The sequence below is a fragment of the Dendropsophus ebraccatus genome, chromosome 15 (assembly GCF_027789765.1).
Source record: "Dendropsophus ebraccatus isolate aDenEbr1 chromosome 15, aDenEbr1.pat, whole genome shotgun sequence".
NCBI lineage: Eukaryota > Metazoa > Chordata > Amphibia > Anura > Hylidae > Dendropsophus > Dendropsophus ebraccatus.
In genome coordinates, this window is record NC_091468.1 from 28,245,410 (window position 1) to 28,259,129 (window position 13,720).

General features: G+C 40.2%; 1 protein-coding gene across 1 annotated transcript; it reads right to left on the minus strand.

Annotated features, from left to right (window-relative positions):
- Positions 1 to 1,810: 1,810 nt before the first annotated feature.
- MAP1LC3C (microtubule associated protein 1 light chain 3 gamma) lies at positions 1,811 to 7,361 on the minus strand. Its single transcript, XM_069954844.1, has 4 exons — positions 7,237 to 7,361; positions 6,297 to 6,352; positions 6,102 to 6,208; positions 1,811 to 2,067 (listed from the first exon to the last, which is right to left on the minus strand). The coding sequence occupies exons 1-4, from the start codon at positions 7,289 to 7,291 to the stop codon at positions 1,908 to 1,910; spliced, it is 378 nt and encodes a 125-aa protein (XP_069810945.1). The 5' UTR covers positions 7,292 to 7,361; the 3' UTR covers positions 1,811 to 1,907.
- Between the last annotated feature and the right edge of the window lie 6,359 nt (positions 7,362 to 13,720).

Below are 13,720 nucleotides of genomic sequence, written 5' to 3' on the forward strand. Positions count from 1 at the left end.
AACGATAAAAATAGGTCCAGGTCTTTTAAAGCGATCAACGATTTCTCGTTCGGTCGTTAATCGTTAACTGCATTTCAACCGAACGATTATCGTTTAGATTCGAACGATTTAACAATAATCTGAACGATAATCGTCCAGTGGAATAGGGCCCTTACACTTCCTGCTGGGGAGTTGAGGAGGGAAAAGACAGGGAAGGGAAGCAGATAGGTGATTGAAGCATATTACACAGTTATGATTCTTGAAAAATGTATAGTATGGTACCGTGTTAGCCAGAAAAATCCATATCGTGGTAAATACTTGAAATCAAAGTATTTTAGGAGTGATACCTTTATTGGCCAACAAAAAAACTGTTAGAGCTGTGAGCTTTCGGGATTCACAAGATCCCTTCGTCAGACTTGTCTGACGAAGGGATCTTGTGAATCCCGAAAGCTCACAGCTCTAACAGTTTTTTTGTTGGCCAATAAAGGTATCACTCCTAAAATACTTTGATTTCAAGTATTTACCACGATATGGATTACACAGTTATATAACTTTGTAATGTGCTTCAATTACTGGGAAAAAGTTTTTCATGGAATTTGTCCTTTAAAGGAAATTTGTGTGCGCCATATTTGAAATGTTCAATCTTCTTAATAAGTCTGTCACTTTCTGTGATATATTCCACACAAATTATTTGTGCTCTCCTTTATTGATGCAAATTGAAAATAACGTCTAAAAGCCAAAAAGTACTCTTGGGCCATCAGTCCCTTGAAACAAAAAAAAAAAAAACACATAGTATACTTATTCATCTTCTGCCTCTGTTGTTGCACTCCCAAGCTCTCACTAATGGCCGCCGGTTGTCATTTCCAGCCAACATCTGGGTATGTCACATACCTGGCTCCCCCATCTATGCATTAACAGTTAACCTGTACCTGCCCAATGGTGCGTTTACACAGACAGATTTATCTGACAGATTTTTGAAGCCAAAGCCAGGAATGGCTTGGAAAAGTGGAAATCTCAGTCTTTCCTTTATGACCTGTTCCCTCGGTATAGTCTGATCCTGGTTTTGGCTTCAAAAATCTGTCAAATCTCTCAACCCTAACGCACCCTTACCCAGAGATATCAGAATGTGTAAACTTCGACATTTATGATATTGAATAAACTTATGGCCTAAGAGCATTTTTCAAAACGACACCTTTGAGTGCAGTTGATACTTTACTTTGTGATAAGGCACAGATTTACGGCACTTCCAGGGTTTCATAAAATTGACTAAAAAGGCATCTGTCATCATGGTTCTACCTTCAGATCGGCGCTCAGAAAAACAGGGACTCACCAGACGCATGCACTGTAACCCAAGCTTCTGGCATCAGCTGCAACTAGAGATAGAATTGTTGTGACATGTACCCTTAAAGGGGCTGTCCATTTGATACTTAAGCATCCTGCCGAGGCTGTGGGGGAGGTTTGTAATGTATACTTACCTGTCCCATTCCCCCAAATGCCTCGGATGGTTCCTGGGCCACCGCCCGCTCTCCGCTGCTGACAGTATCTTCATAACATATGATGATGTCCTGCTTCCACTGCAATAGCCACTCAGCATGGACTCTATGCTAGGCAGCTATTTCCTATGGGAGCATTATGAAATCAACAGCATTACTGACATGTCCCCCGCAGACCCGGCAACATGCTCAAGTATCAATTTTTCATGGACAACCACTTAAAAAAAAAAAAAGAAAAAAGTAAAAAAACGCAAACTTTTTTTTTTTTTAATCCTTTATTCTGTGTTTGCAAACAATCATAAAATGATCTACGAATCAATTAAAACTATATTCAGCTAAAACAAATCATACTGAAAAAAGATAAAATCTTAGTTTGTGATCAGGATTTACTGGGATGCAATTCTGAAAAAATAAAACCTTTAAGAAAGCACATGCTTATCCAAACATCTCATGGGATGCATAGACCACGTATAAAAATCCATCTTCATCCTTCTCATCCCTATATAATTCTGTCATGGTCCGAGACATGCTGACAAGGCTCTTCTCATTCACCAGAACATAAAATGCTTGGGTTGCTGATAAGTCCATTCTGTTTCTGTAAAAAAAACAAACACATAAAAAATAAATAAACATGGACATCCTAAGGCATAGGATTCTCAAAGTCTCAACATTCATACAGTCATTTCCAGGGCCGACTTTAGGGGTGTGCGAAAGCACACGGAGCACATCACCCCATCAATCATAGGGGTCACCAGCAAACAGAGCAGGGGCCTAATGCTATATGCGGCCTGCAGAGAAGGGGCTGTTATTGTATGGGGGTTGCATAGTGGGCCTAAAACAGTTATGAGGTCTGCAGGTCAAACCGTGCAAATTTTGATGCACAATATGGTGCAGTTTTCATATTGAAATCCACTTTGTTTGTCCATCTGAACATACCCAAAGCAGGCCTGATCGGTAAGCCGCAGCTCTGACTCAAGACACCTGCTCCTTCATAAGTGGCCGGTCAGATACCAGGGGAGTTGTTTATCACACTGGCTCAGCAGCTTCTCCCTAATGTCCTACATGATCCTGGGGTGACTTTTGAGGGAATAAGGAAAGATATAAAGCAGATTCTCCTGTGTGCGCAGTGGATGCAGCCAGTCTCCAGCCTCCATGTCCTGAACTACTCACAACTACACTAGATGGAGCAGGTAGTCTTTTTCTGCTGACAATCTTCAATGTTTCAAACTAAATATTTACCATACACAAAGATACACTGCTAACAATGCCAGATACCTGTAATATAGATGTCAGCCATAGTGATATAGAGGCCGGTCACACAGTGATATAGAGGGGTCACTGTGGGTGTGGGGGTATGCCATAGCGCACACACAGCTTGCTGCAGCCATAGTACACACACACACAGCCTGCTGCAGCCATAGCGCACACACACAGCTGCAGCCATAGAACACTGAAGAAAAACACCACACTGAGGACAGAGGTTACTGCTACACTACTTATGTCTTCTCCTCCTCCTCTATATTACACAGGATATCTTCATATTACACTGCTGCTTATTTACAGTCATCCAGCAAAAGAACAGCACAGATCCCCCCACACACACGATGGACTCTTCCAGCTCAGAAACAAGCTGCCAAATAGTGACTGACAACTTTTCCCCGACCACCCTTGTGTTATAGGGCCAGTGTCCTATTAGAATATTGCTCATAATATATATTGATGAGCAAAACTTATAAATTTTTATATCAAAACTCAAACTTTAAATGGTACATTTTTTCCAACTCCAGCCAAAACTAGTTCCGACTTCACAGCCCTGACCCAAAGGATATGAGGCATTATCCTCATAAGACACCCTTTGGGTATGCTCCTACAGACAAACCAATTCTGATATGAAAACTGCACCATATTGTGCAACAACATCTGCAGTTTCACAAAAAAAAAAAAAAAAAGGTTTAAATGGCAGCTTTTGAAATGGTACCACAATTATAAAGTTATGGTTATGTTACTACTTCTTCCATTTGATCCCACTTTACCACTGCAATTAAACTTATGGGGAATTTTAGGCTTGATTGACACTTACTGCTTTTCTTTAAAAAAAAAAAAAAAAAACAGCACCATTAAAAACTTTGTTTGCAGAATGGCTTTTTATTTGATATAAAAAAAATAAATAAAATAAAAAAAAAAGTGAGAAGATGTTAAGAGTCAATGGGGAAATATAATAATACTTTATATCCACATGGCATTTTTGGTGTTAGGCTCAATCGCAGTGTTTCAAAAGTCACAGCATGAACGGGGGAGGGGGGGGGTAAGTTTTTCCAGAAATATTAGTATTTTTTCCTCTCAGACTTCTATGGGTGGAAAGAAATGCTGTGCGTGTATGTTGGTGTTCACTCTACCAACCAAATAATTATTTTCAAACTTGTGTGAAAAAGCAAGGAAGCAATGTGGTAGCAATGTGGTAGCTGATGTGGAATGAATATTATGGCTAACATTTTAACAAAGAAATTAGTCATGTACAGTATTTAAAGGGATTGTTGAGGCTTAGAAAAACATGGCCATTTTCTTCAACAAGCCTCTGGTTTCTGGTTGGGTGAGGGGTTTTGCAGCTCAGTTCTACTGAAGTAAATGGAGCTGAGTTGTCATACTACACACAACCTGAAGACAGGGGTGGTGCTGTTTTTATGAGAATGTAGCTGTGTGTAAAATCCTGGATAACCCCTTTAAAAAGATATCCTGTACCCATCTGGGATCTTATGACAAATCTTTGGGACCCACACCTATGTTTGCATCAGGGGCTTCCTGTCCCCCCTCCAGCCTGTTTGTGGGTGGGCATAGTCCATGAGCTACAAGTTTTACGCAACTCCAGGAGAAAAAGATAGAGTGATGGCATGGACATTGAGTTCAAAGGGGTTAGCCAGCGAAAATCTTTTTTTTTTTTTTTAAATCAACTGGTTTCAGAAAGTTATATAGATTTGTAATTTACTTTTACTTAAAAATATAGTCTTCCAGTACTTATCAGTTTCTGTAGGTCCTGCAGAAAATGTTGTATTCTCTTCAGTGAGCTCTGCTGCCACCTATGTCAACGTCAGGAACTGTCCAGAGCAGTAGCAAATTCCCATAGAAAACCTTCCTTCTTTGGACAGGTCCTCACATGAACAGAGGTGGCAGCAGAAAGCAGTGTATCAAACTGAAAATACACCCACTTCCTGCAAGACATACAGCAGCTGATAAGTATGGGAAGATGAGATTTTTTAACAGAAGATACAATTTCAAGTAGCTGTGTTTTGTCTAATCCTGGATGACCCCTTTAACGAGTAACGTTATGTTAGTACCGGTATACAGATTAATTAAAATAACTTATTGAAGCCTACAATTTTTTTTAATTTTTTTTTTTTTTTTTTGGGGGGGGGGGGGGGGGGGGGGAGCTTGGCTTGGCTGTTAGTATGACTAACTACAAGGAGAAGAGAAACCACCATAGTTATAGTTACATGCCATGGTCAAGTCACCAGCACAATTCACCCAATTTGGCTTCCTTGTCACCTGATCACCATTGCTGATATGTTTCCATGGCAGCTAGAAGCCTTTTAAAAAAAGGTCCTCAGGCCGGCCACTGGATAGATTTTTAAAGCAGCATAGAAAAAAAAATGTATTTTATTAAAAAATTTTAAAATAATAAATTCAGAACATACTGTATCTGACCGGACCTAAATAATTAGAAAAATTAACAAAACAATTAAACACACCACAACATAAGGGTAAAACAGCCATCCATCCCCACAAACAACTTATATACCTATACTACTATGTACTATACACCTATATAATAACTAAATATGAGCTCCCTGCCATCGAAATCTAATTCTGCACAGAGCGCCATTTACCCTTAGGTTGGCCCCGGACGGGGAAGTTACAACCCTAGATGCAGGTTAATAATGGGCAGATATAGCGCCACTCCTTGTACAGCTTATCCTGAAGTCACCTGGTACCCTTTAAGGCCAGTATCGGACTTACCGTAACCCTACCTGTACTTATAGTCTGAGCTCTGTGTAATCTTGTAGACTGCAGCTGTCACTCAATAGCTAAAACCAATCAGTAGATCTACAGAAAATTACAGTGTATGACCATCAGTCTTTTGGTCAGTATTTTTTTTTTAACCAAAACCAGGAGTTGGACTGAGATGGCAAAATTATAATGGAATGCCCTGGAAAAGTTTGCCAAGATTTTCTTGTAATTTTAGCAAAAAACTGATGCAACATATAAATAGACCCTAAAGAAAAGAACTTATGCAAGAAAATAACCAAAAAGTGCTGGATCACATCACACACTCCACAATCATCTACAAGAGCCACATTAAAGATGATGCTGGGACATTGGGGCTATGCACCCCCCTCCTCACCAATACATGGGGGGGCATAGGAGACAGACAACCTTAAACCAGACCGAAAATTTTAACAGACCCCACCATTTACTTTCTGTTGTTGCTGCAGTCAGGCTGCTGCCACACCTGATGATAGCAAACATGGAGCCAGCATGCCGGGGGTCCCTGCAGGTTCTGTCCCATTACAAACGCCTCTCCAATACACAAGACACACTGTAGATTCATAACAGAATATAACCAGGTGAGCCTACCTGAGGATATTCACAAAGTGGGACATGGAAAGGTCCCGAGGAACCAGAAATTTGGTTTTATCAAGCAGAGGCAGGTATTTCTCCTTCTGGTATCTTTCCACAATCACCTGAAATAAAAGAACAGAATTAAAACCTCACTTATAGAATAGAGAGCAGAAGCCAAGAAACAGATGGAGAGTCTAGAAAACGCATTACCGGGATTTTAGTTGGAAACTTGGCCTTTATACCAATGACTTCTGCTTTTCTGGTTTCTGTGAGAGGTGCAAAAAAAAAAAAAAAAAAAAAAATTATATAAAAAAAACTTCACCTGCACACGTTGATTTATAGCATTATATAGTAATATAGCATATTATATCATAGTAATATAGCATAATGTAGTATAGTGATATATAGTACTATAGCATTATTTAGTAATATAGCACATTGTATTATATAGTAATATAGCATATTGTATTAGGCCATGTTCACATGGCGTAAGAGACCGGCCGTTCCAAGAACCTGCAGTACCATCCAGATGATTCGGCCCGCAGAGGTCTGATGCGGGCGCATCCGCATTAGAACTCCTCACTGCACGCTATGAGGCGTGCAGCCGCTCGCTTCATAGTGTGCACTGACACGGTTTTCTACGGCCGCTATTCACTGAATAGAGGCCACAGAAAACTGACATGTCAGTTGTTTGCGGCGCCGCTAGGGGTCCCGGCCAGAGCGTATACTATGTGTATATGCTCAGGCCGGGATCCCATTGACACCCGGCCAGCATATTTTCTCGCATTAACCACGGCCATTGTTGCAGTCGGCAACAACGGCCGTAAAAATACAAAAAATTATGTTGTGTGAATATAGCCTTATATAGTAATATAGCATATTGTAGTATAGTTATATAGCACATTGTATTGTATAGCACATTGTATTGTATAGTACTATAGCACATTGTAGTATAATATGTAGTACTATAGCACATTGTATTATATAGTCAAATAGCAAATTGTAGCATAGTAAGATAAAGTAATATAGCACATTGGATTATAGTAAAATAAAGTAACATAGCACATTGGATTATAGTAACATAAAGTAACATAGCACATTGTACTGAAGTATTACATATTATATTATTTATTCACAGCCTCATTTTTACCTAAACTCTTCCTTTGTTTAAAAGGTTTAGGTGGAGCCTTAGAAGGAGACAGCATTTTGTCCAGGACACCTGTGTATTCAGTAACACGCTGCCTTTGCTTCCCTCAGTTGTAAAGTCTGGGTTCAGCTTCCTATCAGAGGCTAAAAGCAATGTGGCAATGTGTAATTCAGGTCAGGTGATTGCAGCTTGGCTGGGATCTGGGTGTGCCGCCACCATGGTCTGTTTTTTTTTTTTTTTTTTGAGATTTCCCTCAAACGTTTGCACAGTGTATTCTAGAGCTGAGAAATGTTCACACAATGATTCTTAGGTAAAATAACAGCTTATTTCTGATTATTTATTTCATTGATCCCTACTGAAGTCTATGGAAACAACGGCCGTCAGTTCACACATTGTATTCAATGACTGACGTTGTTCGCATCGACTATCAAGTTAATATTCACAACATTTATTGGCGGCCGTTATTTTCAGTTGTTCACACACAGATTTATTCTTTTGACCGTCCATTTCCCGTCTTATAAACAACATTCAATGTAACTTTAAAAATAGCAACAACCGAAAAGTTGTTAACCCCTTCCCTCCCGGGCCACTTTTCATTTTTGAACTTTTGTTTTTTCCTCCTCGTGTTTAAAAGGCCATAGTGCTTGCATTTTTTTTACTTACAGACCTGCATGAGCTCTTATTTTTTGCGACACCAATTGTACTTTGCAATGTCAGAATTATTAAAGCAGTGAAACTGAAAAAAAAGTATTTTTTTTTTTTCATGTTTATACTGTTCACCCTATGGTAAAACTGACACGTTATCCATGTTTGTCAAGTCAGTACGATTACAATAATATGCAACTTGTATAACTTTTTTTTTTATTTGACTGCTTTTAAAAAAATTAAAACCCCTTTTTTTTTAACTAAATGTGTTTGAAATTGTTCTATTACCATCCTTACAACATTTTTATTTTTTGGTCTATGGGATGTGAGGTGTAACTTTTTGTGCCATGATCTGTACTTCCCATCGGTAGGCTATGTTCACACAACGTTTAACAGCGTCCGTTGCATAGCAGCGGACGCTGTTAAACAGCCGGACGCTTCCTGGCACGTTCTTTTTTCCCAATTGATTTGCGGGCACCGGCCGCTGTGCCCGCAAATCAATTAGCCATTCACTCCAACGCAATGTGCGGCCGCGCTGCACATTGTGTTGTGTGAACAGCCGATGTTTCCGATGGTCAGGCATATTATTCTAACGCCCGTTCTAAAGATCGGGCGTTAGAAGAACGATGTCTGAACACAGCAGGCAGCATTGCATTGACTTCAATGCAATGCCGCCCCTGCAGTAAAGAACGGACGCTGAGGCAATTGCAATCAGCGTCAGTTGTTTAATAAAAAATGACGTGTGAACATAGCCGTAGCTTGCTTGCGTATATGCGACTTTTTGATCACTTTTTATTGCAACTTTTTCCGAATTTGATGTGACTAAAAATGTAGCGAAATCCATCTGGCCATGAAGTGTAAAACCGGCCAATGAACTACAGGCAGTTTTTCCTGCTTTTTGGCGTTTTTTCCAGGAAATTTTTCACATTGTGAAATTAGGCGTTTTATCCCTTTAGCCTAAATGTGTCAGGAACAAGCTGTGAAATTATGCGCACAATGCACTGTAAATAGTGTAAAAAACATTAGTAAAATGGCAGCACACATGGACATATGATTTTAGAAGCGTCCACGTCACTGCAACATGTATCACCTCCAATGCACGGACCAGGATGTCCACAGAACTTGCTCCCTATGTTATCTTTCTCCTATCTATATTTCACCTGCTATTTCAACTGCAAATGCTGTGAAAAAAAAATCATAGTAAAAAATGACAAGTGGGTACTGCGTGGGTACACCATGTGCCAAATATGGTGTTTCAGTGATGTTTTTAAACTGTCAAGTCCAGCCTATTGTTCCACAAGACCCGTGCATCAGCAAATGGGATGGCAATATTTAAAGTGACACTGTCACCCCTTTTTTGCATTTTGATTGCACTCCAGAGGTGTAAAGGCTAAATGTTACAGCTTTCATTACTTATTTTATATCACACCTCATGGTGCTTGTTCTGGTAAAAAGTAGTTTTTATCACCTGTGGATTGGTATATGTGGGTGCCACATCGCTCTGCCCCCAGTGCCACTTAGTCCCGCCCCCATCTGTGATGTCATCGCTACATAGGCCCCGCCCCCTCAGCAGCCAATGGAAGGGCCAACCTAAAGCTCTAGGCCCCACACCCTAGATTGTCCCACACCAATGGCCGCTGAGAGGTCGGGGCCTATGCAGCAATTATGTCACGGTTGGGGGCGGGGCTAAGTGGCGCTAGGGGCAGAGCAATATGTCACATAGCCCACGAGGCCCCGCCCACATTTACCATTCCACAGGTGATAAAAATGACTTTTTACCAGAACAAGCACCATGAGGTGTGATATAAAATAAGTAATGAAAGCCGTAACATTTACCCTTTACACCTGTGGAGAGCAGTCAAGATGCAAAGAGGGGGTGACACTTTAAAAGAGGGTCAAAAAATGATCCTGAAAAATATGGGACTGTAAGCTGAACTCAACAGCACCACTTTTCATTTTGTGTTTCTGTTTTTTTCCTCCTTGCCTTCCAAGAGCCATAACTCTTTTATTTTTCCATCTATAGGGCCATATAAGGGCTTGTTTTTTTCAATCATTATTATATGTATATATATATATATATATATATATATATATATATATATATATATATATATTTTTTTTTTTATTATTATTTATTTATTTATTTTTTATTGTATTTTTTTTTTGGGGGGGGGGCCATGTTTACATAATGCACTTTACAGTAAAACCGACATGATGTTTTTATTCTATAGGTCAGTCTGAATACAGTGATATGCATGTTTATATAGCTTTTCTAATGTTTTACTGTTTTTTTAACAGTAAAACTTTTTTTTGCAAATAGGTGTGATTACAATGGTCCTATAACACTTTTATTTTTTTCATGTCCGGGACTGTATGGGGTATCATTTTGGCGCCATGATCTCTAGTTTTTATTAGTACCATATTTGTGTAGATGGGACGGATGCATTTGTTTGCATCCATTTTAATCTGTTTTTCCACTGACTTCCATTGTTAAAAAAAAAAAAAAAAAAACGGTTCAGTTTTTTAATGTACACAAAAAAGTAGTGGACCTCATTTTTGTCTGTTAAAAAAAAAACATCTGTTTTGATCCATTTTTTTTATAATGGATGTCAGGGGAAAAACGAATCAAAACAGATGCACACAAATGCATCAGTTTTTTTCATCCATTTTTTTGCAAAAAAAAACAGATGAAAAAACGGATTGCAAAAACGTGTGAACCCAGCCTTATTAATCACTTTTTATTTATTTATTTTTTTAAATATAAAATGTAATAAAAACAGCAATCCTGGCGGGTTGTTTTTTTTTTTACTGCTTTTTGTTTACATAGTTCACAGTGCGGAAAAATTATTGTTTCATTTTAATAGATAGTACAACTATGCACGCTACGGGATATAATACGTTTATTTTTATGTTTTATTTATAAAATGGGAAAGGGAGGGGCTATTGCATGTTTTTTAAAACTTTTTACAATTTTTTATTTTACACCTTTTTAAGTCCAGACTTTAACATTTTTACACTAGATCAGTAACACTGATCATTGCTATGCCATAGAATAGCATTGATCAGTGTTACCTGCCATCAATGCATAGAGCCTGCCTGTGACAGACTCACAGACTATGCATGGATCGCTGAGCTGACTGCTGGGAGGACATATCTAGTCAGTTACAACAATAACAACCCCCTCAGTCATACTACAAGAGTCCCGATCAGACAGTGACAGGAGCGGGGCCAGTGTCATCACCTGCTCCTGCCAACTATCTACTATTAATGACCTACCGTATTTTCTGGCATATGAGGCGACTGGGCGTATAAGACGACCCCTGACTTTTAAGCAGATTGTCAGGGGTTAGCCTTTTACCCCGGAAAATGTTAACTGCAACTAAATTTCAAAAAAGAAGACCTAGGACCCGCTCCCGGTGCAGGCAGTGTGACGTACAACAGGTGTAGAATGTGGCATCTTCACAAAACAGTTCGCTGAAAAATTAATGGTAGAGCACCCAAAAAAACCGTATTGGTATTGGATCCCGAAAATTCATAAGTCCATCGACCACCTGGTCAGCCGATAGTGGCTGGTCGGGAATCGGTATTTGAACCGATATCCAAATATTTGGATTGGGTGCTCCGACCATTATTGGAAAAGGTTCCCTCGTACCTCTGGGATACTAGTGAACTTTTGGAAATCATGGATACGTTTGAGTGGCAGGAGGACTTCTCCCTGGTCAGTGTGGACGTGGAGAGTCTGTACACCCGCATCCCTCAGGAGGCGGGTGTGCAGGCTATCCGTAGACACTTAGAATCCCTCAGATACTATGACACTGTCTACATTGATTTCATGTGTGATATGTTGCGACTGGTACTCTCCCATAACGCATTCCAGTTCGCTGACAGGTGGTACTGTCAGCGGGCTGGGACAGCGATGGGGACGACGGTCGCACCTACATTCGCTAATTTGTTTTTGGCAGATTTTGAAAAAGATATTTTTTCCGTAAAAAATCCATTTGCCATATACATTAAACTGTTCCTCAGATTCATTGATGACATACTGTTAGTATGGTCAGGGTGTGAGAACCAATTTAATGGTTTTTTACGATACATGAATGAGAACAATGTCAATATGCGCTTTACATCATGTTTTGGTGGTAACAACCTAGACTTCTTGGATGTAAGCTTAAAAGTACAGGATGGGACGTTGCAATTGTCAGGGTTTCGCAAACCCACAGCCACCAATTCACTGCTGCGGTTTGATAGCTATCATCCGCAGCATGTGAAAGAGGCGGTACCTTACGGACAATTTGCCCGCCTGCGCCGCATAAATAATGTGGATACAATGTTTGAGCAGCAAGCAGGGGAATTGTGTGAACGGTTACTAAAACGTGGCTATCCACAGGAATGTGTGAAAAAAGCGTTAGAAAGAGCAAGAGGACTTAACCGCAAAGATCTGATTAGTGGCAGAAAGAAGAAACGAGATAGCGTAAGTAGGTTTGTGTTCAGTTTTAAATATAGTCCCATGAATAAAGTCATTAGAACTGCGATCCATAGAAATTGGCATGTACTACGTGATGATGAATTACTGCAAAATGAAACTAGAGAACACCCAATTATAGCCTTTAAGAGGTGTAAGAATATAAGGGATGAATTGGTTTGTGGACGTGTCCGAGAAGAATTGAACAGTAGAACTTGGCTCAGCCGTGATCTACCCAAGGATAACCACAAGTGTGGTAGCTGCAATTATTGCAGCTACTTTAACAATGTACAGTGGATACGACTGGGTAGTCAAGAGATATTTGTAAGAGATTTTATAACTTGTAGAACCCCCTATGTGGTGTACACTATTACTTGTAATTGTGGATTTTTTTATATAGGCAAGACCATCAGACCCCTATACAAGCGTTTCTCTGAACACTTACGCTCGATCAGAACAGGAAAGGGATGTCCCCGGCTGATCCAGCATATGCGAGAGAAACATGAGGGCGATGTGTCACAAATGAAATTTATGGGCCTAATATGTGTAAATAATCCAAGATCAGGTGGTGATAGACATGGTATATTATTACGAAAAGAAATGGAATTGATTCTCCGTACTGAAGCTGTAGGACCATTGGGTCTAAATGATTGTACCGACTTACAAACAATAATTTGAATGTATTGTTCTGCAGTTGATGAAGCTTTATATTGTTGCATAACATTGTTTTTAGTAAGATAAGGATGTTTTATATATGTATCTTTATTGTAATGTTACTGTTTCTTTAAATGCATGTATAAAGGGGGTGGGTGTATGGGCTGACGTAGTGGCCCAGAGGAAGCGCGGTGAGAGCGCGAAACGATCGTAGCCATTTTTGTTTTGTTTGTATCCACGAGCATGTAAACAATAAAAGACACTGCTTTGCAAGACTGGATGAGTGCCACATCATCTATTCGCTTCACCTTATAGTGTGACGTACAATACCTGCACTGGCGATCGCCGAACCTCTCCCTAGCAGCTGAGCGTCTGATCTGAGAGGCTCGGAGATACTCGGCTGCCGGTAGAGCTTCGGGAGAATGAGAGAGGCTTTGGAAACTTCTGGTGCCTCTTTTATTCTCCAGAAGCTCTCCCGGCAGCCAAGCGTCTCCGAGCCTCTCCAATAAGACGCTCAGCTGCTAGGGAGAGGTTCGGCAATCTCCGTCTACGTCACACTGCCTGCGTCGGGAACGGCATCGGAGGCGTGCGGAGGCCAGGAACGGGCCCTAGGTGAGTTAAATGTTTTTTTTAATATACTGGTCGCCCCATAAGGTGGGGATTGGGCCATTTTTGAGCCCCCCCATCGTTTGGGGCGACCATATCCGGCATATAAGACGACCCCTG